This window comes from Microcebus murinus, chromosome 6, assembly GCF_040939455.1.
Source record: "Microcebus murinus isolate Inina chromosome 6, M.murinus_Inina_mat1.0, whole genome shotgun sequence".
Lineage (NCBI taxonomy): Eukaryota > Metazoa > Chordata > Mammalia > Primates > Cheirogaleidae > Microcebus > Microcebus murinus.
In genome coordinates, this window is record NC_134109.1 from 101,682,635 (window position 1) to 101,709,233 (window position 26,599).

General features: G+C 53.3%; 1 protein-coding gene across 2 annotated transcripts in view; it reads right to left on the reverse strand.

The window, feature by feature from the left end:
- Positions 1–26,599, reverse strand: part of MEGF11 (multiple EGF like domains 11) — a 232,206-nt gene that overhangs the window by 74,524 nt on the left and 131,083 nt on the right. For both annotated transcript variants that reach the window (XM_012758617.3, XM_012758621.3), the window contains exons 5-7: positions 9,544–9,790; positions 8,080–8,200; positions 235–371 (exon numbers count right to left, since the gene is read on the reverse strand). In XM_012758617.3, the coding sequence (XP_012614071.2) occupies positions 235–371; positions 8,080–8,200; positions 9,544–9,790 (505 nt within the window). The remainder of the gene's footprint in view (positions 1–234; positions 372–8,079; positions 8,201–9,543; positions 9,791–26,599) is intronic.

Below are 26,599 nucleotides of genomic sequence, written 5' to 3' on the forward strand. Positions count from 1 at the left end.
CAGTGAAGCCTGTGCAAGTTCAAGGCTGGAGCAACTGGGCTGGAGGATAGGTGTGCCCCACAGGCCAGGGCCGGGAAGGACGAGTTGATAACTCTCCCTGGCAGGAGGACCCAGATGCTTTCTGAGGAAGGAACTGGAAGGCCAGCACTGAGATTGCTGTGGGCTGTTCTCTGCAAGTCTGCTGTGAACATGAGCAACGTGAACAGCAAGGACATAGGTTCACGCCATCCTTACCTGTCCCCCATGTATCCAGCTGTACAGTGGCACTGTCCAGTCACGTGGTCACACTGCCCTCCATGGTGGCAAGGACAGTCCTGGCTGCAGTTCTGGCCAAACGTCCCTGGTGGGCAAGGCTGGGCACACACTGCTCCCTGAAACAGGAATGGGAAGACATGCACGGTGGTGCTCCAGAGATGCCAACCCCCGGCCACGTTCTCCTAGGAATGGCACAGCTGCTATGGCCCCAGGGACCACCCCATTTTCCCAGTGGAAGCACCGAGAGCTGGACACCACCAAAACCCTCCTCTTAGACACAGGGAGACTGAGACCAACTTGCTTATCCAATTATTCAGCACACATTTAGTAACTGCCTATTGTATACCAGGTGCTGGCTGTGTTAGATATCAGGGGAAACAAAAAATGAGTAAGACTCGACTCCTGTCCTCCCGGTCTACCATGGAGAGAGCCCAGAAAGCAGGTGAGTGAAGTGCAAGGCACTGAGTGCTCTCTCACAGGTAGACGACAGGAGGACACAAGCAAGGAGACGAGATCCAGATTAGGTTGCACGTGCTGGTGTAGCGACACTGCTTCCCAAACCCAGCTAACGTGAGAGGAAAGGGAGAAAAGGTATAAAGCTACAAGGACAAAAGGAACAGAGGACAAGAGATGTCACACATTGGAAGATGGAAAAGCAGATGGAGGAGTGAAAACTGCTTCGGTTTCTGCATCCTCAGCAACGCAAAGTGCCTCCAAGGGAGCGTGGGGAGCCGTCACGAGGCTGGGTGGCGGGGTCTTTTGCAACCTCAGAAAAGCCGGAGAATTAGAGACAGTAGGACCCTCTGCAGGCCAACGTGCAGGTGTGGTGAAAACAGGACCGTTTAAAAGTTTATAAAAGAAGGAATTAGATCCCCAATCTCTGTCTCCACTTCAAATAGCCAGACGACTGCCAAGATTTTTGCAGAGGTTGACCAGATAGGTGTTGGGCACAGGGACACAGGGACACAGGCACAGCTGAGGGTGGGGGTGGAACTCTGCTGTTGCTCTCTTCCCCGCTTAGCCCCCAGAATGCCGACTGCCAGACTCCACTCTCTGCGGAGGAGGCTGGATGGGATTCCTTCCTGGGGACACTGACGAGCTCCAGAGAAATGACCTACAGATACTGATATTTGAGGGGTCCCATCAGTCAACGAGCCTGGCATCTCCCTCTACCCCTGGGCGTCCAATTAGCTTTTCTGATGCTCACCATAAAACAAGAACAGATGGCCAAGGATCAGCGGATATTTGAAATAGGCTCTCACATGAAAGATGAAGACTGAAATAAACAAACAGACCAAAGGAACACAGAGGAAACAGGAACCACGCCTGCAGCCAAGAAAACTTACAAAAAGAGAAGGGAAAAACCTCTGTCATAATTACACTGAACACGCTCGGGCGGTTATGGGAAGATAATGCATTCATGAAAGAACAGAGTGCTGTCAAACGGGACATCCAGGGAACAGTAAAGAGATGTTGGAAATTAAAAATAAGCTGTCAGAAATTAAAATATTGTGATAGGAGAGCTCTACGATAAAGTTGAAGAAATAACCTATAAAGTATACCAAAAGAGAGAGAGAATGAGAGAGGGAGAGGGAAAGATTGAAAATAGTAGAGAAAATATAATAAAATTAGAGGACCAATTCAAGTGGTCTAATGTCTAATTAACAGGAGTTCCAGAGAGTGGAACAGAGAAAGTGGAGGTAAGTAAATTAAATGGAAAATATAATTTTAAAAATTTCCCAAAATGAAAGGATAAGAACATGAATTTCTTAACTGAAAGGGCCTACAGAATACCCAGCAAAAGAAAATGAAACAAGACCTACAGCAAGGCATATCACTGTAAACATTTCTACCTCTATAAAGAAATCATCCTCAAAGTTTTCAGAAAGAGGAAAACAGTTACATGCAAAAATTGGGAACCAAAAGGTATTAGACTTCTCAACTAGAAGCCAGAAGGCAATGGAGCAATGACTAAGAATCCAGAGGAAAAAAAATCACGTCTAGCCTAGAATCTTATACCCAACTAAACTAACACTCAAGCAGGGGATTTAATACAGATATTTTCAGATTTAAACAGCCTCGAAAAAAATAACTTTCCATGAACACTTTCTCAGGAAGCTACTGGAGGATTTTTCCCATCAAAAAGAATTATCCAAGAAAAAGGCATGGGTTCCAGAATCTAGGGAGTCCAACAGAAGACAGCAGGCAGTCCCAGATGACAGCTATGCAGCACACTGGAACAGAAGCATGTAGGCTGCTGAGAATGTTGCCTCAAAAATAAAACAAAAGCAAAAAACTTTCAGATGGGTCTGACCCTATTGAGAGGAGTTTTAGAGTTCTGTCAGAGAGTTTTAGGGTTAAATTAGTAACAATGCATATGTGGGCATATTAACACAAACATTAAAAAATGATTTAAGCAAGTTGGGTGTGGTCATGTGCCCCTATAGTCCCTATATTCGAGAGGCTGGGGTGAGAAGATGACCTGAGCCCAGGAGTTCCAGGCTGCAGGGAGCTATGATCACAAATGTGCCACTGAACTCCAGCCTGGGCAACACAGCAAGACCCCATCTCCAAAAAGATATATTTTTTAAGTGACTTAACCAAAAATTGTAATATAATTCCTTTGGAAGGGTGGGAGAAGGGTTGCTCGAGTTTGCACGTGTTTGTATGTAGAACGAAATCTTACTCTATGGCAGGAAGTCAATAGATTCAACACATGTCCAATATGGAAAAGTCAAGAAATGGCAGTAAAGCATATTATGCAGAAAAGTGGAGGGAAACGCCAGAAGAAAGACCTAAGAGATTTGAAAGTGGCTGTCTTTAGGGAGTAGAATTGGTGCATGGAGCAGGAGACTCCCTCCACCCCAGGATTGGCCTTGTGGTATTATATGATTTAAAATTATACGTCTGAATCTGAGGTCTCTATCAGAGAGAACAGAAAGCTGAGCCGCCTTCCCAGCCTTTCATACACCAGATACTCGTTTCTCTTACGGAGATCAAGCATGAGCCCCCAATTAATTAATCAATTAGTTCAACACATAATTATTTAAAGTACCAATAATCACCAGCCCCGAGGAAGCTAGTTTATTCAGGAAAATTCTGCCAGACCAGAGTCATCTTTCAAGATCATCCAATTTACTGGTAATGAGCCTAACAGGAGGCCCTTCAGCCTGGACTCCTCTTCCTCGCGCAGGGCACACGGAGGGGCTGCCGGCCCCTCCGTGTGTGTGTGAGAAGAGGGGCAGAGACGAGCCCCTCAGGGCAGAGGTCCCTCCTCCTCCTGGAGGTGGCGGGGGACACTCCGGGCAAGGCAGGTGCCCGCCTTTCTCAGGCACCCCCAAATCTCTAGGGATCCGTGAGGGAGGAGAAGGGTCTTTCTGGCTTGTGTCTGACTCCGTCCTCTACAGTCCTGGCCTGGGCTCTATCCCTGGAAAACATTTTGAGCCAACTTGGAGGGCTGTGCTTATGCCCCCCACTGCCCCAGCCCCGAGCAGTATGGGGCCCTCCTGTGCACACTCTCTCACACACACACACCCTGACAGGCCGCAGGGTCCTATTCTTTTTAGTGCTTCTGAGACACAACCAGGGCCCCCCGCTGAGGCCAGTGGGAAAGTCTGCTGCAGAGAATGCTTCCTCCTGACACCCCCTGGGGAAATCAAGCACCCCAGAGTCATTCTGGTCAAGTGGGCGAGCACCTCTTGCAGCCCCTGCTCAGGACTCCCAACCTCCAGGCACCCGAGACCCCTGGATCTCCAGGCCTGTCGTCTGTCTTGAGCTCTTGGGACCTGCTGCCTGGGGTGGTGGAGCAAACACCGACTCAAAAGTCAGGACTCTAATGAGTGAGTGAGCGCACCATCTGGGGGATGGTCATGCTGGAAACTCAGACGTGTGTGTGTGTGGGGGGGAAGGGCATCTTTTGAAACCTTAAAATCTGTACCCCCATAATATGCTGAAAAAAAAAGTCAGGATTCGGGCCCAAATCCCAGCTCTGTCTGCCCCTTCTCAGGTAGCTGGGCTAGGATACGTCATGGTAGTTCTGAGCCTCAGTTCTCTCATCTGTAAAATGGGAGTGGTAAACCCTGGTCTCCCAGGTGGTTATAAAGATCAAGTGAGATCAGAGATGTGAAGGAACCAAGTACAGGGCCTTAGAGTGGGTGACAGAACCCAGCTGACCCCTGATGAGATGACATGTGCCAGGAGCCCAGCGTAACCCGGGATGGAGAGGAGTGGAAGGGCCACTCATGACTCACCCACTACTGCTGGCTGGAAGAATAGCCTTTTGCAGGGAGGAAGGGGGAGAGCGGGCAGGAAGGGGCAGCTGAAGACAGGGCTGTGGGCTCAGAGTTTCTCTCCTGCTCTTATGAGCTGAATTGTGTCCCCTCAAAATTCACACGTTAACCCCCAGCACCTCAGAACGTGATTGCATTTGGAGACAGAGCCTCTGCACAGGTAATCAAGCTAACATGAGGCCACATGGGTGGCCCTACTCCAGTATGTCTCACGTCCCCACGAGAGGGGAGATGAAGACAGACACACAGAGTGGAGACCATCTACGAGCCGTCTAGGAGCCAAGGAGAGAGCCGCAGAAGACACCAACCCTGTTGACCCTTTGATCTTGGGGTTCCAGCCCCTAGAACTGTGAGAAAACAGATTCCTGTCGTTTAAGCCACCCTGTCTGTGGCACTTAGTCACGGCAGCCCCCGCAGACTCACGCACCTGCCCTGTGGTCACCTGAGTGTGTGTCTCCAACTGCAGTGGGATCGTGGGCTGTCGTGGCATCTAGAAAGTTGGAGGTGGGGAGAGGTGACAGTCCTGCTCCTCATGGAACTGGTTAGATCAAATGGCTTTGTGAAAACCCGGAAACCAGCTGCACTCTAAGAGGACCACGGCTAAATGGCGCGTAAAGAAAGAAGGGGCCGAGATGGCAAAAGGACGTAAGGCCCCGCCAGTTCTCCTGAGGAGACAACTCGGCCTCTCCGCGCACCAGAAGGCATTTCTGATCCTTGTGCCGTCCCAGGATGGCACGGCGCCCTCAGTGGACGGGACACTGAGGTTAGCATGAGTGCTGTGGAGGTGATCCAGGTCACTGGGAGTGGGACCCCACGAGTCAAAACCTGAGCATTTGTGATGCGACGGCCTCAGCTCCAAAACCTCTCTCTGGGCCTCCATGACAACTGGTCCTGTCTCCCAGCTCCTCAGCCCCTTCCCCTCCCGCCCTGTCGTTTCCTGTGTGTACGTGTGCGTGCGCGTGCGTGCATGTGAGGCTATATCCAGCTTTCATGTCAGACTGCGAGCTCCTAAGGGAGGTCAGTGACGTCTCCTCTTACCTCTCCATCTGTCCCACCGCCCACGCCCATCATGCTACTCACACCTGGTTCCTCTGCTTGGCAAGGTCTCAGAGCCCAGAAAAACAGGGCAAATAACTCCTTCCCTGGCTCTTTGCAAAGGCCCCTCCTGAAACAGGCTCACGGGAGCTGCGCAAGCAGAGTGTCCAGTGGGCACTCTCAGGCCCGCTGGCCGGGAATCCCTGAGGACGGCCCTGGAGGGCAGAGTCCCTGCCAGCGCCTGTCTAGTCCTCTGGGGAGGTGCGTGGTGTGAGTTAGCAATCATTTCTCTCAGTTGCAAAGTGAATGGCTGAAGCCATATGGGGCCAAAGGGAAAGTCAGGCCATGGAAACGCTGGGGGTGGGGTGGGGGAAGCCTTGCCCCCAGGATCCTCTCCCTGGACCCCACTTTCCCTGGGAGGAGCCTCAGGCCTGAGCTGCAGCTTCATTATACTGTGACTCCACATGCACAAGGCATATTAATAATTCATACAAATCTGCAAGTTAAATGCTATGTCAAAAATAGAAATGCAATTGTCTACAATAAAATTAAAAACATAAACTCCTCATATCCAAAGGCTTCTATAGACAGGGTTTTCTGTCATCTGGAAGAAGCAATCTCTCACTGCACTGGGGAGGAAAACAATCCCTCCATGTATTGGCTTCCCTGCTCCCCATCCTCAGCCACCAGCCTCCAGATTCTCTCCAGAAAGGCCTTTGCAAGGATGGCCTGCCTGTCGCCCCGCTCTCCCCACCCGTCCTGATCCAACCTCTCTGCCTGCTGCTGGGCCTCTGAGGACCCAGCCCGCTGGGTCATGGATTTCTGGAAGCTGGCTGGAGATGACAGGAACTTTCTAGAGATTGGTTCAGGGTGGGAGAAGTGGGCAGGTGTGGGAGAGGTGGCAGCAGACATTTTTTTCCTCCTCAGAAGGGACAGACAGACAGATGCCAAGGGCTGGAATGCAGGAATCAGGAGACCTGGTGCAGATTCTAGCTCCACCTCACTCCTGACCTGCAGCGTGGCCTTGGGCAGGTCACTTACCCTCTCTGAGCCTTGGATTCTTCATCTGAGAAAGGAAGATACTGGCACACTGGTAGTGTTCAAACCTCCTAAAGCTGGGAAACCCTGTTTGCATGTGAAATCTTCCCTAGAACCAGATGCCTAATTATTAGGCTCCCCACCCCCACCTTCCCTCAGGATACTCTAGGGTTCTGCAAAACAGAGGGGAATCCTATGGTCCCGATCAATGATTTCCACACGCAAACCTGCAGACAGCGCTGGTCGCTGCAGAACCATCTGGGGAGCGTATTAAAACCAGAGACTCTCAGGTCCCAGCAGGTCTCAGGTAGGGTCTGGGAATCTGTATTTAACACCCCCCCCCCATCCTCTCTGGTGTGCAGCCAGATTTGGACGCTGCTGGACCAAATGATACCCAAAGTCCTTTCCTGCCCTAAAAAACTTTGACGAGCCTATGTCTGCATCGATGGGCCCCTCCTGTCCGCCCCCGGGACCAGGTTCACAGCCTCCTGAAATATCTGGCTTCTGCTCAGCATCCCTGTCCCTCTGCCTCTGCGAAGCCTCAGGTCCCAGGAGAGGCGGCCACCAGGTCACTGAGCCTCCCCTAAATGGGGAGAGTTGGACTCAGAGATGCAGCCCGAGAAAGTCAGCCGCAGCCGCAGCCGTCTGGCTGTTTCTCAGGGGCTCGGGCCTGCAGGGAAGGCAGGGCAGGCAGAGCGCGCTGGCTGGAAGGAGCCCTGTGCAGTCTGTGGCGCCCAGGGAGGTACAACAAGCAATCACAGAGCACTTTAGAGTTTGCAATGCCTGAGCCAGCTGGCGGCCACCGCAGCCGTGCAGGGCTGGCTGTCGTTGTCAGCTTTGCAGATGGGAAGCAGAGTATACTGAGGCTTTTTTGAGGGTCAACACTGGATCTGAGACCTGAATTTAGGCCTGTGAGGCTGTAAATCCTATTCATTCTCCCACAATGGTGGTTCCCAGACATGAGACCCGGACTGAGGTTGAGGCTGCATCAGAATCACCTAGTGCACTAGTTAAAACACAGATTCCAGGCCCAGAGAATCAGAACGTGCGTGTGAACGCAGGGGAGAGATGATATAAATTCAGGTCATCCATACCTACCGTCTCTCCTCCCTCTTCAGCCCTTTCTGCCACATCTGGCCCAGAGCCCATGGCAACAATGTGGGTACCTATGCCCAAAGACAGGGCCAATGGCATGAGAATTCAACTCCTTTGCACGTGAGGGACCACAGGATCAGAGAGGCTAACTAACTTGCCCCAGACCACACAGCACTTAGAGATGACAGATCTGGGATTCAAAGCTGTATCCATGCCACCACTGGCAGTGTCTAATGATGCCCCTTTGCCGTAAATAGGAGGGAGGGAATTCAGGGTGGGAGAGGAATTTAGCCGCTCAAGGTGTGTGCAAGTGAGGGATGCTCAGACCTCTTACAGTGCCCCACCCAGATCCTGCAGGCCCACCTACCATCCAGCCTGGCGGGCAGGCACACTCGCCAGTGATGTGGTGGCAGGTGCCCCCGTTCTGGCAGGGACAGCGCAGCTCGCAGTGAGCTCCATGGCTCCCAGGAGGACACAGCTCCTCGCAGCTGCATGGAGAAGCAGAGGCGTTAGACACAGCAGCACTTGGACCAGGTGGCAGGGCCCCAGTGCCCCCAGTCCCAGTGCTCAGGGGCTCCCTGGAAATCAGTGAGTTCACAGCCCACGTGGACTGTAGCAGGCATAACGCCAGCTAAGGCGCCAGGAAGGGGAAGCAGGGCTCGGTTTTGATACACTGCAATGTACTGTGCCGGACCAGTACTTGTGGGATGACTTGAGTGTTCTTAGTGTAAAGAAGAGTATTCTTCGGGGGAGGGGCTGAGGAAGTCTTCCCTAAGAGGAAGACACTTTACCTGGGCCTTGCAGGTGAAGGTAATTTCACCAGGAGAAAGGAAGCAAGGCACTGCCAGGCAGAAGGGACTGCATGAGCCAAGGCGCTGAGAAATGGCCATGGATCCCGCCCTCGAGATCTGCCTAGCTTCATGGAGGGGAAGAGTCTGAGCACGTCCCTTCCAGGCTCTGGAAGGCTCCCAGCTACCAAGACAGGCTCATGTGCAGGGACTGGGCACCCTGGAGGTGTGGGGAGGATCTGCATGGGGCCTTGGTGCTGGGCCTTCCTGCAGTCACCCTGGCCTCCAGCTCACTAGGTCCCGGGGGCTGGCCAGACAGCAGGGTAGGGAGCGCGTCTCTGTGGTCAGAGTCCTTGGCTCCCCCCCAGGATCTAGGGCTGGTGGAGGCCACGGAGCCTTCGACAGGGTTGGGAGGAGAACTTCAATCTTGCCTCTGAAGGGGTCTCAACTAAGCACCTTGGAGGTGCCCTGTCAATACGGCTCTCCAGGGAACCGGAATGAGGGGCTGTTTGGGGTCCATGGAGAGAAAGTAGGGGCGAGGAACTGGCGCAGAAACCCTCCAGATCTGCACATGGTATCTGTCCTCACCCCTCTCGCCGTCCCAAATGGCCTGGACGGGGAGGCCCCAGGTGGGCAGCAGCATATAGGTTAAGGTCAGAAGAGAATTCCAAGCTGAAGTCTGCCCCTACCAGAAAGGGCCTCCTGGGAAAGGGGTTAGCGAGCTCTTCCGTTGCGGGAGCGCCCGCTCATGCACGATCTCAGGAAACACCGGTCACCCCCGGGCCTGGACGGCGGGGCCCTGAGACCAGAGTGGGCGGGACTGACGCATGTAGACCTTATGGGACTTGGGGTCAGGCCGCAGGAGATTTCAGTGCCAGGACTATCCCCACCTTCCCTCTGACCCCGAGCATGCCCCCTCGCGAGGAGCCCTGGGCCTGGCTGCACAACTGCGTGAAAGGCAGCCGCCCCCGGCCCCGCCCTCCCTCCTGGCCCCGCCCTCGACCCCGCCCCCATCGACCCCGCCCCGCCCCCGCGGTACTCACTAGACGCCGGTGTAGCCGGGCGCGCAGAGGCACTCGCCCGTGCGGGGGTCGCAGCTGGCGCCGTGGCGGCACTGGCACGGCAGCTGGCAGCCCTTGCCGTGGGTGCCGGGCGCGCAGAGCTCCTCGCAGCGCCACCCACGGAAGCCGGCGGCGCACACGCAGGCGCCGGTGATGGGGTTGCACAGGGCGCCGTTCTGGCACTGGCACCGGTTGCTGCAGTGGGGGCCCCAGTGGTCGCTGTCGCAGCCTGCAAGAGAGGGAACGGTCAGCGCTGGGGGGCCCTGCGTACTTTCCTTGGAAAGGGACCGGAACCGATGCCCATGCGGCCTCCCCGTGTCTGCATCGCTCCTCCCTGGAGAGCAGGCCTGAGTGGTGTCTGGGTGGAAGCCTTGGCACCTCGCAACCTCCAAGAGTTCTTCCACCGAGCCACCCACACAGTCATGGGGCTCAGAAGCGCTGGGGGGCTTGTTTCCTCCACGCAGCTTCAGAACGCATCTCACGGTCGGGGCCATTCCCCCCAACCAAACGGCTGCCCTGGAGCCCCCACTCCTGTGTTGAATTTCTACAGCCACAGGCTGCTGTCCTCGCTCTGTCTTTGCCAAACTCTTCCTTGTTGGCTCTATTCCTCTAAGCCAGACCCTTTCTTTTCAATGGCCACCCCTCTTCTCTGCGACCCTACCCATCTCCTTGGTGCCTCCCCAGCCCAGCACGTCCCTGTCTTTCCTGCGCCCCCTCTTTCTCTTCCCCACACTCACTGGCATTCTCACTTTTTGCATCTCAGTCTCTGGGAGCATTTCCTCCTCTAGCTCCCTGCCCCTCCCTGGCTCCATCTCCCTGTCATCCTTTTCATCTCTTTCTCATGCTTCTCCCTTTCAGTAATGCCTTCCTCCCTGGTCGCTTCGTCTTCAGTCCAATTTCATTACTTGCCAAGCAGCCAGCTTCAGAAGGAGCAGGAAAAAGAAATGCTTCCCTGGGAGGTAACAGACAGCCTTCAAGATCTTTACATGTAATTAAATGTTTCAAAGAGTGATAAGCTGAGCCAGCTTTGCAGAAGTTCACACTCTGCGGCTGCGGAAAGGCGCTGGCTGAATGGCAAAGCCTGGAGTAGTTTTCTCAGCCTGCCGCCACCTCCCACCCTGACCCTGACCTGGTGCATACAGGACACAAAATAACAAGATGTCCTCAAACTATAGTCTCATTCACTCAAATTCTGGGGTAGGAGTGGGATATGGAGTTCAGGCTTAAACAGGCACAAATAATGTTCTAGGAGAAGTTCAATGGAGAAAAAGATTGCTCCTATCTAAGAAGATCACGCAAGGCTTCCTAGAAGGGAAGGTATCCCAAGAGGGCCGTAAAAGATGTCTCTCTTGTCTGCCCAATAAGGTGACCAGCCGTCTTGCTTTCAGCACTGAAAGTCTCACATTCTGGGAAATCCCTCTGTCATGGGCAAACAGGAATGGCTAGTCACGTCACTGCCTGAAGGTGTGGAGATGAGCAGGTGATCTTTGTGCTCCAGGTTTCCAGGGTTTGGAAACTCAGAGAGGAAAGGGGGCAGGTGAGTGAGATTGGGAAGGTGTCATTGTGGTAGGTTCAGTATGATCAAAGGTACAGTGGTGCTCAAGTGTGGGGCATGTACTGAGGACAAGGTTCTAGTGCAGCAGTGAGTCCATGGGATCTTTTGGGGTTGAAGGTTTGGGGGAAGGATCACTCCACCAGCCCCACCAATCCCCCACATGTCCCTCCCACCCGCTGACCAGAGTCAAGTGGCCAATGACATGGAGCCTGCCCGTAATCCTTTAGTAGACAGAACCTCTGAGGCCTGGAATCCCCATCACCCTATCTTGGTTCACCCTTCTTCATCTGTGCCCCAACTATTCGCACATACAAACTTAGCTGCCAAATTATGACTCAGCCTCACCCTGCATCTTCCACCTGATATGACAGTGAATGAGGCAGAAATTGAGCCGGTCTATAGTTACAACCTCCACTCACTTTGCAAGAGTAAGACAGGACAGAGAGCAACTTAGTATCCACCAGTTTAGCGTTTTCCCCTCACCCACTCTCTGGGGCGCACACTCCGTGAACAGAAAAGCCAGCAGAGTCCCCTATGGTCCCATTTCTCTATCTCTTTCTGTTGCCAAGCATGTGTAGTTGAATTCACCTAAGTTTAATGTACATATGATGCGACTCCATTATAAAAATAATAACAACCACATTTTAAATGCTCCCTATATGCCAGGCACCACCCTAGAAACTTTACATACATTACTAAAATTTAATTCTCACAACACCCGTGTGAGTTACATTTTATTATTTCTTCCACTTTACAGATGGGGAAATATAATAAAGGGTCCCCATCAAGTGACTGCCCAAAGTCACAGCAAGGGCGGGCCCAGGTCTTGGGGTTCCAGCTCTCTCCACTGCAGGTAAATGGGATGCTTTCTGGGGATGATTCCAATGGGTGACACTTAGAGGTGGCATTGGGGACAAGGTGGCAGCTGCAAAGCAAAGGTCAAGGATACCACAGAGACTGGCCACTTCCTCTCTGCCTACCACCGTGAACAACCTCAGGACCCAGAACAAGGAATTCCCTTTACTAGCTGGGGCTGCAGTTTCTGTCCTGAGACCTTGGCTCTGTATGAAACTGCTGGAGTCCAAAGGCAGTTTGTCCTTGGTGTGTCCCACGGCACACGGTTATGCTTTACTTATCAGGTGACCTCCATGCTTCCTGGCACAGCCAAAACCCCAGCAGGAGGCAAAACTATGCCTCTGATAAGGAAGGCAGAATATTGTCATAAAGTCCACCCATGAAGAATGGGTGCTTTCATTCTTCCAGTCCATTCAACAAACGTTTACCAAGCACCTACTAGTGCCGGAAAGTGTCCTGCCCTCTTGGAGTGTCTAGTCTAGTAGGGGCAGAAACGCAGGAGCAGCACTCATGCTATACTGCAAAAATGCTATCACACTGTGGTCCCCAACCCTCGGGCCACAGACCTGCATCTGCAGCTGAGGCCTGCCAGGGCCGGGGCTGCACAGCAGGAGGTGAGCAGAGTGGAGCCCCACCTGCACCCAGTCGCTCCTCATCACCGGCATCACCACACAAACCCCGGCCCCCCCTCCCGCCCCCCGTCAGATCAGATCAGACCCTCCTAGGAGCACGAATCCCACTGTAAACTGCACATTTGAGGGGTACAGGTTGCTCTCTCCGTGAGAATCCAATGCCTGATGATCTGAGGTGGAGCCGAGGTGGCCACCCGCCCCCCTCCGACCCTCCCCCATCCGTGGAAAAACTGTCTTCCATGAAACCAGTTCCTGGTGTTGAAAAGGTTGGGGACAGCTGCTCTAATAAGGGTGTTTTAAGGCACTATAGAAGCACATATCAACACAGTCCTATTAAGCTGGCACTCTGGTTGCTCACACCATAGATTGGCACATGCGTGTGTGTGTGTGTGTGTGTGTGTATGTATGTACGTGTATATACTTGTGTCTGCATGTTTTATGGGGCTCCTAAAATATGTGGCAAGAGCTGTGTGTCACAGTAGCAAACCATGGAAATAGATAGAAAACATTTGTAGACTAAAAAATGCAACACAACTTGAAGCCATTAATACAGGGGCAAATAGCCCCTCATATCCAAATTGACAGGAAGAGGTTACATTCAATTTAGAATATTTTGATTAAGGAGGCAGAGAAGTGTGTAATCCATTCCAGAGAAATTTCCCCCCAGAGTGATTAGATGGAAAAAATATTAGGGTTCACAGGGATAAGCTTCAGTTATCTAGAAAATTCACTTAAAACACCTCATTCCCCAGCAATGACAGAGAAATGAGGCAGAGCTGCAGTGAGTCAATTATCTACCCTGCTGAAGGTGACTAAACGCTATCGTTATTATAATTACAAGAGGACTTTGCATTCTTTCGCAGGTAGTCGCAAACTCTTTCCAATTTGGCCTGGAATGTCACCCCCTCACACATTTTTATTTTTCTGTCACAGACTCCCCTTCCTGATTATATTTGGCTCTGGGTGATTTTTAAAGTGGATCTATCTTCTCTGGGCAGCCAGAGAAGCCCACTCAGGGCTTCAGGGGCAGCAGAAGGCTGTGGGCTGCTTGTCCCGTTCCCTAAGCCGGGCAGCTCACCTCCTTCCCTGCCGAGCTCCTCAGACGCTGGGGTCCAGGCCCAGGGTGCTCCCGGGTCTCCACAAGGAGAAGTGGCTTCACCACCACCAGGCTTTCCAGTTAGTAACTACAGTTGATTGGGCAGTTACTACTGTGTTTCCCCTAAAATATGACAGGGTCTTATATTTATTTTTCCTCAAGAAGACACCCTAGGGCTTATTTTCAGGGGGTGTGTTATTTTTTTTTTTAAGTACAGTACAACAATCTACATTTGTTCAAATATAGTTAAGTCATCTTCTTCTGGAACATCATCATAACTCTCCAAACCCCGAATTCCATCCTGAATTTCTTGTGACTCTATTTCCTTTAGAACCATTGGCCCCAATCTCTCATGTGGAGTAATAGAGCTCTCATGGAGCAGAAGAGAAGGGCTGCTCGTCTTCTTTCCTGCTCCGCGACAACATGCATGGGTTGTGCAGATACGCTGTGTAGCCACGCCCATCACTAGGTCTTATTTTCGGGGTAGGGCTTATATTGCGCAAATGCTTAGAAATCCTGCTAGGGCTTATTTTATGGGTAGGTCTTATTTTGGGGGAAACACGGTATGTGCCAGGCCATGAAATAAGGTGCAAAGGGGTTTTCTCATTTCATTCTCACAACAACTCACTGACAGCAGGTGCTATTATTATCATCCCCATTTTGCAGATTAGGAGGCAGAGGTCCAGAAAGGTCAAATAACTTGTTCAAGGTCACACAGCTGGGAAGTGACTGGGAGTCTGAGCTCCTGTCCTGCTGGGAGTGGCCTGGTATTGATTGATGGAAGGGGATATGGAGTGTTATAAGCCAGCCTGGGTTTGAACCACCACCCTTGCTAAGACACGAAGAGATGATCGAGCAGAGGCTCATTTTCTGCAGGTGCCTTATTCAGGGATTGGTTTTGTGTGAATGGCGGCCTAGGTCCTAGGTTTTCCATGACTGGCCCTATTTCTCATAATTTTATTCTCTTCAGTTACATTATTTATTGCTTTATTCAGCATTTCTCTCCTGTGATGCTATGGCCTGGGCCCCTAGCAACGGAAAGGCTCGATGCAGTCAGAGGCCCTCCCAGGAAAGCCCCATGGCCCCCATGCCCCCACCTCACCCCAGAAGCGGCGGGGGCGAGGGGGGGAGCTAACAGGCCCCAGGACTGCCCCTGAGCTTACCGAGCAGCAGGCGCGGAGGAGAGATGGAACGGCCCCAGCTGATAAATAAAGTGACTTCCCAGCGAGTGAGGCCATTTGTCAACCACTTGCCCCAGTGAAAGCACAGTCAGTTGTCAGAGGCAGAGCCTCTCCACTCTTTCCAGGGGCCCGAGCTGCAACTCTGAGGGAGCACTGAAGGGTGGGCCAGAGCCAATGCTGTGCACTCTTGGGCAGCCTCCTTCCCTCTCTGGGCTTCTGTCTTCACATCAGTACAATGACAGATTTGGATCAGTGGTTCTTGCATGGAATAGGTCACCCTCCCCAAGAAGGCCTCTGGAAATGGGGGAGGGGGGCTTAGGTTGTCACAAATAACTGGGGACACTCATGCACAGTTTAGAACCGTACCCTTCAAATGCCAGAGGTGTCCCGTCCCCACTAAGAAACACGAGGCAAACGCTGGCGTCTCTTCAAGCCCTGATAGTATGTGATTCTACACCCTGTTGCTAATGTCCCCACCTGAGAAACAGGCCAGAGGGGGCCGGGGTGGGAGGTGCGTTTGTGTAAAAAAGAAAAATCCAACGTGGTTACCCAAGCTCTGAGCTGAGCCATCACTCAGTTCCCTATCTTTCCACCGCTTAGATTGTTGGAATTAAATATTAATAGAGCAAGGTAGATTAAAATCCAAATCTCCTGACACAGTCCCTAAGCCTAGAAGATGCTGACAGCACAGGATTATAACGATGTATCATTAGCTCTTAGTGATCTATTTATTACACTTGTTACTTACTCTGTGTTATTCAACCACACTATCTACGTCTCCCTTAAACCTCGGAGGGGAGGCCGGCATTCTCAGAGGCCGTGTGGAACCTACGCTGCACCTCCATGTCCCACCGCCTCCCAAGGTGGCCGTGACGGAGGCGTGATCACACGTGCACGGGAAAGCCCCTCACCCCGAGTGCCTACTGGGCCAGCTGCATTCTCGTGTGGGCTATTGCATTTCATTCTCTTACTAATCCCGAGCCATTTGTTCACACCCTGCCCTGTCCTAAAGAGGATCTCAGTTAAACCATGGGAGTGGGATTATCGCTCCATTTCCCGACTGACAAGACTGAGGTTCAGAGACATTCAATGACCATCATGGTTTCCCAACCTCAGCACTGTCAACATCTGGGGCCAGACAATTCTCTGCTGTGGGGACCATCCTGTGCACAGCAGGACGTTCAGTGGCACCCCTGGCCTCTACCCACTGGACGCCAGTAGCACCCCCGCCCCATGACATACACAACCGTATGACACAATTGTGACAACTAAAAATGGCTCCAGATTGACAAATGTCCCCTGGGGTCAAAATCACCTCTGACTGCCAAAGGCAAAGTTGAGAATCAAGTATTGGCCTTCCAACTCCTAGACTGTAGACGCCATCTCATGCACCCCACATTTTACAGGTCAGGAAACTGGGCCAAAGAAGACTCGGGACTTGCCCCGGGCCACACTGCTGACAAACTGGAGAGCTGGGTTCGAAACTAGCTGGGGCTCTTTGCATGCCACCACACCAGCTTTGGGGAGATGAGAGGCTCGCCGTCCAACAGTTATCGAGCACCGACTGAGTTAGGGGTTGAGAAACCCAGAGTCAGTTTGAGAAACAGACACGCAAATGGGAAACCATCACAACATGGGGTGACGGGAAGGGGTCTGGGCCAGCTGCTGCGACCCGTGGTCCGGTCAGGGTCCAGGACGCCTGGGAGTGGGCAGGGGCTGGGACTGGAGGAGGAACAAAGGCAGCAGGTACAATTCAAATGCCCGGAGCAAAGGCAGCTGGCCCAGCTCATTATCTTCCTCATCTCCATCACCACTGCCACGCCGCAGCTACAGGCAGCAGGTCCATTTCAACCATGCGTCTCACCATCAGGATCTCGGGAGGGAGTGGGGAGATCAGTGACACTTTTATCAGAGCCCAGCGTCTCTCTGCAGACAGGTGACTCGAAACCAGCACTGGGCCCTTGCTCCAGAACATGTCTGCATCTGCCTGGCACCGCCCCATGAGGATGCCATTCCTCGGGCTCCGTAGGAATCACTATTAAAGTGCAAATAATCCCGTGTTTGTGCAGGTGTGTGTGTCATGCTTCTATGTGTGTGGGGGTCGATACAGGATGAGGCATTATCAGCCATTAATACCTTAGTTATCTGTTAACATCCAAGCGGCAATTAGCAGATCTGGGAGCCAGATTAGGAAGGGGATGTGCCTGTGTTTGTTTATTACCCTGCTGTAGGAGTGGGGAGATGAGAAGCTGTGAAAGCCACATTTATCAACTTCAGGGACTTTATCAGGGACCTTTTTTTTTTTAAATCAGAGACTGCCGTGGATGTAGAATGCCACGATATTTCATGGAGAGATAACAGGAAGGAAAACTAGGCGTCAGATACTTCGCAGGTGTTAGCCTGTTCACTGTAAGCCACGACTCATCGGGACAGCTACAGTTGTCCCCATGTTACTGAGGAAGGACCCACGGTGAGGGGTGGCCTGGACTCGCCCGCAGCCGCACAGCCAGTGCGCCCTCTGGCCTGCTCCTCACGTGGGCACGTTGCAACCAGGGCCCGGAAGCACAGAGTGTTGGCGCTGGGAGGCACCGCAGAGCTGGAAGGCCGGGTTGGTTACACCTGTGCTCTGCTTGCTCAGAAGAGGGTACCGACACCCACAGAGGGAGGCGACTGCCCAGGTCACCGGTTAGAGGCAGGCGAGGAGCAGGACTCCAGAGCCCCTGCCCGGTCTCCCAGCCGTGCTGACCAGAGAAGCTGGTGCCTCCAGGGGCTCCCTGCAGAGGGTCCCGCACTGTCCCTCCCTGCCATTCTAGAGTCCAAGTCACGCAGGTCCCTGCCCTGCAGCTGCACCCATCTCTCGGATAAATGCACCCAGATGACCCCAGCACTTCCGGGTCAGTGATGCCCGGGGGTGAAAAGCAAGCTGCTGCTGTCTCAAATGAGCTCAGGGGACAACAGAACGTGTTGGTCCTTAGTTCTCAGCCCCAAACCCTCCCCTCCACCCGCGGGCTGTTAACGAGGCCCCGCTCCCAGCCCTGCTCCTTCTCATCTGCATGGACCGCTGCCTTTGAAGCTTCCCAGCCCCAAAGACCATTTATCTCCACAATTTGCCTAGAAAGCCTCATAAATCATGTCCGTGCACAAAGGAATTACCTCTTTGGAGGAGCCTTTCAAAGGCAGCTGGCAAAGACGCCGCAGACCCGCCAGGGGCCACCTTGCTGGCCCTGCACGCACCCCGCTCACCGTTCCTGAGCAAGCCCCAGACTGGGTGGGGGGCAGGGAGAGGGCGGCAAGTGGAGATCAAGGGGAATTTAGTGACATTTCCCGGTGGGGGAGTGAGCGCCCGCAGATGGGGGCTCTGAGGGAAAGGAATTCACAGAGTGAGAAGGGACGCGGGAAGGGAAGGCCTCGGGGTCCAATCCCGCTCCCTGTGTGGAGCAAACTCACTCCACAGCATGGCCCCCCATTTCCCCTACCCCCCTTCCCTTTGACTTTCTCCAAATAGTGAGGTCTGGTCTGGTGGAAAGAGCCTCTCTCTGGCTCTGTCACCAGCCTCGGCCAAGGCACCAGCCTCCCAGACCTCAGCGTCCTCCCTGGCAAAGGACAGGATGAGACCAGATGAGTGTGTACCACGCGGTGACCATGGGCTCCAGGCTGTGCCTGGGGGGGCTGGGCCACGACGGGGTCTCTGGGCTCCCCTTGTCCACAGCTCCAGAGCTGCTGTCTTCTGCTGGATTCTCACAGAAGGACAAAGGGTTAAGCAGCTAAAAGGGGGGAGGGTGTGTGAAAACTACTCACACTCAGAAAGTTCTTGCATGGGTCTCACTGAGGAATTTCTTGCTGCAATATAATTTCTTCTCCACCCCTCACTCATTGAGCAGCTACTTCAGGGCCCAGCACTGCAGTGGATGGAGGTGATCAACATGGTGCTCAGGGTCTCTGTCCTTAGGGGACTTCCTGTCTGGCACCATGGTTCAAGCTCCTGCAGAGAGTACGCGGGAGGAAGAGAGAGGGCCGGCTCCCATGGGGGCCCAGGGGGCGTTTCTGAGCTGTGGCCCGGCTCACCTGCTGCCCTGTTCATGATGGAGCCAGGCCTGTCTGACCAGGTGCAGAGGAGGTGAGAGCAAGGTGGGGGTTGTGTTGAGGCTGAAGCTGTTGCAGTGGCTCATTAGTGGGTTCACGGGGATGGGGGCGGAGGCAGAGCAAGTTGGGGTAATTTGGACCTGGGCAGCCCAACCTGAGGGTCAGTCAGAAGAGGGCCGTGGGCCAGGCATGGGGGGACCTGGAGTCCCCCATCTAGCTGCTTGCTAACCCTGGAGGCCAATGCCACAGTGCAAACACCGGGCGGGAGGCTGGCCTCAGCAGCAGGTGCGCCAGCTCTGCTCACCATCCAGCAGGGTCTACACTGGGACCATTCCAACGGAAGGGATTCACATCTGAGCCACTTTTTATTTTGGCAAAAGCTGCATGTGGGCAGTACTGGTGCACCTGGTGCTGATATTTATCTAGAACTGATTGGGTGTAGGTCCAGACTGGCTGGGGCTTCAAAGGGCAGGAGGGCCTGTGGGTGGCCACAGGGGCCCAGATGGACCAGAGTGAGACACACGTGCAGTGGCTGTGGTCACGTGAGATGGACGGGGGATGGGCTTGTTGGAAGTGAAAGTGCAATGGGGTGCTGGGGTGCGCTGGGCTGGGGTTAATCTGCAGGAGGGCCTTGTGAAAGAAATGGGGTTTGATTTGGGATCTTGAAGAAGGGACAGGATCTCAGTGGTGGGAAGGCAACGGGAAACAGTCTGAGTGGAGGGACCGGCCAGAGGAGAGGGAGGGAGGATTCCTGCGGGGGGGGGGGCAGCCTGGGAGGGGTGTCCACAGCCCCAGCAGCGGCGGCAGAGGGCCGGGGAAGCAGCTGCTGCACTGAGCGCAGGCTAGACCGCTACTTCTAAACTATCTGTGGGCCAGGACCCGGTGTTTCCCAACCATCGTGCTGTCCTCACTGAGCATGCCATGTGCTGTTCACACCATCTGGGGCTCCCCGTGAGAATCCGACAACACCCACATTAGTTTACACCTTGTTCAGGGAGAGGCGGCCTCTGACCAGGTGTGTGGCAGTCACAGAAAAATGGCTATAGAAGTTTCTAAACGTTGACTCTCAAATTCTTACTTCTCTGACCGTTGGCCAGCAACAATTCCTGGACCTCGGGTCCAGAGAGCACACTTTGAGTAGCATGAGGCTGGATCACAGCTCAGCAAGATGGGGAGAGTAAATCAGGACGGGTTTGTAGGCTTTACTGGGGACCTCAGGCTGGGCAAGATTCTTGTCCTTTCTGTTCCTTTCGGAAGTCCTGTGGAACCCCCAAGGCTGCTGGGCCACCTAAAGGACCAGGCCCTTGCAGATGACAAACATAACCAAGGATGATATTCACAGCACTTACTGGCAGGGCGGGGCACCCACCAGGCAGAAGGGCTGCATGGCCTGTTGGTCATATCTAGGACAGTAGCAGGAACACGCAGTAAAGCCTTCTACATACAAAGCACTGTCTGAACTCTTCACAAGTAGCGTCTTACTGAACCCTCCCAACTGCTCCACAAACTCCATTTATACATGCGCAAGCTGAGGCGCACAGGATGGAAACGACCTGCTAAGGAAAGCATGCAGATGTTGCCAGAGTCCTAGGGGAGCCTCCATCCTCCATCCCTCCCTGCCTCTCGCCCCACCTGGAGTATGGACACCAGGGTCCCAGTGAGGCCCCTCTGCCAACTTTCTATGTGGTCTTAGCAAGTGACACCCCCCTGCAGATTTCATGTTCCCAAAGTAAAGAAAGAAAGGAGCGCTGGATGATCACTAAGATGCCTTCCATCTCTCTGAGTCGCCCGGAAGAGGAGCAGAGAGACCTGGACGTGGAGAGAGCACACCCGAGGAGGGGCGCAGTGCTGAGACTCGGAGTGCATGCCTGTGCTCTGAATTTCTGCTCACAGGTGCCCACTGAACCACAGGCATAAATAGAATTTTCACAACAAATACAAGTGAAGGTTTGCCTTACTTTACACAACCGTTCTTCCAAGTCCTTGTGCAATTAATTTCCCCTTTAAATACCGCAGGAAACTTGCTGTTTGGATCAGCCCTATTCATAGAGCACTTTTGACCTTCCAAAGGACCCTTATGCTTATGGATCCCCAAAGCAAAGACTGGCATTCCCACTGCTCAGATGGGAAGACTGAGGCACAGGGAAGTGAAGCAGCTGCCCTGAGGCCATGGGTCTCGCCAGCAGGAGAGCACAGACTCTGGGTGTTCAGGCTCCGATCCACCCACCACTATGCAAGGCGCCACTCTCCCAGGGGGTTGCTCAACGCAGTTCCCACCTGTCAGTGGGAAACCACATCTCTTTGGTATCTGCTCAACTCTGTCTTGCTGTTTGTGTCATGGTCCATTTGTCCTGGAGCAGGGGAGGCGCTTTGAGAGCAGCTCCCAGCCGGGCCTGCCAGTCAGGGAGCACTCCATCCATCACCGCTGGACAACGACCTCGGGTTTCCCTGGAGCGAGGAGGCCTGAGGGTGAGTGACAAATGGCCTTCCATCTATTCGGAGTTATTATCAAAGAGTGGGGACTGGCTGCTCCTGGGGTCTGCTTAGGATGAAGGCAGGGAAAGACACTTCTGCAGCAGTAGCCGGCGGGTTGGGGAACCTGCATCCTTGGAGCCACACGGGGCCTTCTGGGCCTTGACTGCGGCCTTTTCACTGAATCCAAATTTTACAGAAGAAATCCTTTTATTAAAAGGGGTACAGCAGAGAAAGATGAAGCTTTTTCTTGCCTCCTTTGGTGCTTAAAAAAGAACAATCTTGAAATCAGAAGGTTGTAGTTCCCCCACCCTTGCTGGATCTGTTCAATCACTCAATAAAAGCTCATTGAATATCTACTATGTGCCAGGCACTGGGGACCAAGTGGGGAGTAAAAGCACCCTGGGACCTTCCTGGAGCCAAGGGTCCAGCAGCACAGCGAGACAATAAGCAAACCGAGGCCTGTATTCTCGCTTCTGCTCAAATGCCACCTCCTTAGTCTTCTTGGACTACCCTTTCCAAGCTTTTTCCTCCATTTTTTGGCTTTAATTAATTAATTAATTAATTTTTTGAGACAGAGTCTTGCTCTGTCATCCGGGCTAGAGTACAGTAGTGTCCTCATCGCTCACAGCAACCTCAAACTCCTAGGCTCAAGCAATCCTCCTGCCTCAGCCTCCCAGAGGGCTGGGATTACAGCTGTGAGCCACCATGCCCGGCCCTGTTTTTCCTTGATAATGCTTAATCTACCTGATGTTATGTAATCACTGTATTGTATATTTATTTTCATCCCTGTGTTTGCTGTCTGGGACTCCCACTAGAACGTCAGCTCCATTACGGTGGCGAAGGCTTTGCTTCATTCACTGCTGTATCCCCAGTGCCCAGAACAGTGTCTGCTGTATAGTAGATGCTCAATAAATATTTGCCAGATGAGTGAATGAAGTGATAAGTAAATATATATTTCTAAGTTGCAGTAAGTGTATGAAGGTGCAAAGAAGAGCATGATACAAAACGAGAAGATTCTTTTCTACTGGGAGCCAGGGAGGCCTCTCAGGAGGTGACAAGGACTGAAGGGTGAGAAGGGGACGGCGTGGGAGAGGGGGAGGTAAGACGAGCCTTCCAGGTAGGGAATGTCCCAGGTAGGGAAAGGCTTGGCAGGGTCAAGGCAGGGGCGGGGGCGGCGCAGCTGGGACATTGTGCAGGAAAGGTGGCTCTAGATGAGATACCCAGGCCAGAGCATGTGTGGCCACTGTGGGGAGCTGGGATTTTATTTTGAGAGCAGTGGGAAGCACTTGAAGTGTGCCATCCTGATTTCATGAACGTGGTAACACAGGGCTTCCCCGTGGCAGGACGTGCCACCCTGGCCCAGGAGGGAGATGGTCCCCTTCTGCAGCCCGTCACCGTCACTGTGGGTGCACATGTGACCTCCCGCTCCTTAGTTTGCTCAGGGCACTTGCCCAGCGCCAGTGAGATGCCCCCTGCTAGGCAAGAGGCAATGGGGAGGGGCCGGCGGAGGGGAGAACCCTCCAGCAGCCCGGTGCCTGCTGGCATCAAAGTGAGACCTCGTGAATTACAGTGCCTCTCTGTAGGAGGGCAGAGGCCTGCTAAATATAGTCCCCTCGTTGTTATTTACGTCTCTGGGGGCCAAGCAATGACTCCTGAAGTCCGTCTTGCCCATGACTAAAGTGTGTGCTGCGTTTGTTTGTCTGCGGAAGCTGGAGAGGAGAGAGGGCCCCTCCCAGTCTCCCATGAGCAGCCGGGAGTGAGGGCAGGAGGTTCAGAGGGATGTGGGGAAGGCCCCAGGGAAAATAACCAGCCATTGGGGAAGGGTTCATGACCCCCAGCATTTCTGATGACCGTGGGTATGACTTGCAGCAGCAGGTGGCTTCATTAAGCAGGGCATCCACATTTTATGCTTTTAGAACATCCTTGGAGCTCTTAGGGCCTTGGGACTTAGGGGGAATCTAAGAGCTTCTCTTAGTAGAAGTGGCCCAGGCCTGAGAACCACCTTATTCTGACGGGGTTTAGCCTCCTCCAAAGCACCTGACCTTGACCTCCACGTGGGAGTCACTCCCTAAGGATCCTGTAGACCCCCCCAGAGGAAAGCCTTCTCCACCTCCTGAAAGCACCCTATCCATTAAGGCTGCTCCTTAGAGAAGGAATCAGGAACCTTCCTGCTTCCCACCTCATTCTAAATTCTTGCACCCACTGATGTTTGCCTTGTGTTAAGGTGGATACTTACCCTCTAGCCCCCAACCTTTGGAATCACACAGACATGGGTTCAAATCCCATCTCTGGCTCTTTCCCCCTGTGTGACCGTGGGCTAGCTACTTCACCCCTTAAGTCTCAGCTTCCTCAACTGACCTATAAAATGGGGCTCTCTTGTGCCTTACAGGCTATCATCGGGATTTGGTACAAAAGCACCTTACTCAATGACTGGCAAGAAGGAGGTCTTGAGCACTATTCAACAAAACATTCAAGAAAGCATGGAAATGGATGAATACACAAAGTCACTGATCAATAAATCACATTAGGTGCAAGGGTAAATGCATTGAGTAGCGGAATTATTAACAGAAGTAATAACAGGTCATTAGCGTTGTCACCTGGCTGCACACTCCTTCAGGGGAGGGACTTGGTTTGGGCTTCCCCAGAAGCTTCCCGAGGCGCTGCTAGGAAGCCCAGGAAGGGGGAGGAGAAGAATGGGGACAGGAAGGGGTAAATGGAAGCACACCGCCTCAGTTATCCCAGCCACGGTGCTGGGAAGCCAGGCTTTGTCCATCCGCCTCTTGGTCCCGCCCTGCTGGAAGGCTGCTGGCGCCCCGCATTCCCTGCCAGCTCTGTGCGCCACATCCCACCCCGTGCAGCTGTGCAGGTGTTTTTCGGAGGTGGCTTTGGTGCACGGAGGTGGGCACTGAGGGGTCCGGGGGACCTGGAGCATCTGCTGCAGGGGCCACGTCTGTTCTGCTCCCCACTGTGTACGCAGTCGCTAACACGCTGTCTGGTATCTGTCGATGCCATAAATTATTCATCAGCAAACTCTGCTTAAGAAATGGCTAGAGGAGTCAGGGGTAAAGAGATGATGGGTTTCTGCCCTCAGGTCCTTACAGCCTAGGGTGGGAATGCGGGTGACACAATGACCATGGACAAATCACACTGCAAGTCAAGAAGCTGACACCCCCAGGGGGCATTAGTTGAGATATGGAGGAGAGCGGCCCCCAGGGCTGGGGAGCCTTAAGGAGGAGGAAGATTTACTGAGGCTGGAGGCAGAGAGGACCCAGACGGAGGAGGGGCAGGGCCTTGGGAGAGCGGCAGGAGTGTCATCACAGGTGTGTTGGGAAGCAACAGGCAGGTGAGTCTGGTTGGAGAGTCTTTAGGTTCTCTAACCTATCAGCTTTAGGGTTGGGGGTGGGGACAGAAATTTGGCCTCAGAGAGCTCACAAGAGAAGAGACTTCAAGGGATGTCTCGGAAGAGTTAGGATTGGGAGCAGCTGCCCGGCAGTGTGTGTCAGTGAGTGTGTATGGGAGATGCCGGGACACTGCTGGGAGGGCCGGAGTCCCCACACCCACCCACGGGCCCTCATAAAAGTTCCTGTATGCAGTGTACAACCTGCTACCTAAATGGCTTATAGGTATTTAAGCCTATATACCTTGTATCTATAGGGCTGGTATAAGATGGGGGAGAGGGATAAGAGGTGCTTAGAAATTGGGGAAGAAGGGACACTTCCCCAGGTTGGAAGGTCCCCTTAGGCCTCTGCACTCCAGAGTCCAGTAGATGATGGTGTCACTGGTTTCCTGGAAGCTGAACTACTACAAAGGTGGACTTTGAGGCTGCAGCTCGGCCTCACTCTGGGAGGATGGGAGACTCAGAAGCAGCCTCCATGAAGTCTCTCCCCTCTCTACCGCCCCCATTTCCATCTCTGCGGCCCCCTTTCCTCTTCCTCTCTCATCTCCCTCCCCTCAATGGCTGGGTCGCCAAGGGGCAGGGGTGGGAGGACCTGGTGAGGCTGTCCCAGACTGACATGCTGGGAGATGTGGAGGGGAGGCGGGAAGCCGTCTGAACTGATGTTTGAAGCAAAGGGGGTCCCAGTGGGCCTCCCCAGTGTGGGGGGTTTTCTTTTCTTTTCCTTTTAAAGCATTTCACTTTCAAAGGAAGCCGGGCCCCAGTGAAGGGAGCTGGATAAACTCAGGCTCTCGATCAAATTGCCTTTGAACCTGGGCTGAGAGCTCCGTGGTGCTCTCCTATTCCAGGGCAGGGGCTGGCGTGGGGCTGGGGGACCCTCAATGCCTAATTGGCAGCTAATTGGATCCTCCGGTGGGGGTGGGGAGTGGAATGGGGGCCCAAAGCAAGTGGCTGGGGATTGGGTGAGCGCAGGTCTTTTCAACTCAGTGTAAAAGTGGATCTATTATGGGTTTTCTTGCCTGCATCTTGGCGGTGGGGAGACAGGCTTCTGTTGCTTAATGAGCTCATGGCTCAAGCTGTCTCCAGCCGGGAAGCTCGCAGAGGATTTCAAGGCGGAGTTAACAGCGTAGTTAGTTCTAGCTGGCTACCTGTCATCACTCAGGCTGGGCAGAGAACAATCTTATTAAAATGAGCAAATACAAGGCAGGCTCCTCGGCAGAGCTCTCCGGGGTGGGGACGGGGTGGGGTCTGGTCACTCACAAAGCCCAGGAGAGACCCAGACAAGCTTTTCCCTCATGCTTTGATGTCTAGCAAGGACTTAGAAAGCACAACTGTGGGGCCTGGCCTGGGCCTGAGCTTGGGCCTGGGCATTAAGGCGCGGGAAATCAGAGCGTGGGCTGTGGACGCCAGGAGACCTGGGCTAAAGTCCTGGTTCTGCAGGGTGACCTTGGGCAAGCTACTAAAACTTTCTGTGCCTCAGTTTCTCCCATCTATGAAATGAAAATAACAGCAACACCTTCCAAGTAGGGTAGTTGTAGCTAATTAAATGTGATTACCCAGCGCTTAGCACAGCACCACGCACACGATATACACATTATTAATTGTAGCCATTATGATTACCAAGGACCAGGGCTGAGCAGACTATTTGCAGACCTCAGAGTTGAAAGTCTCATAAGTCAGGGGTCCCCAGCCTACGGTGAATAATGGTATAAATAAAGTGCACAATAAATGTAATGCGCTTGGATCATCCTGAAACCATCTCCCTGC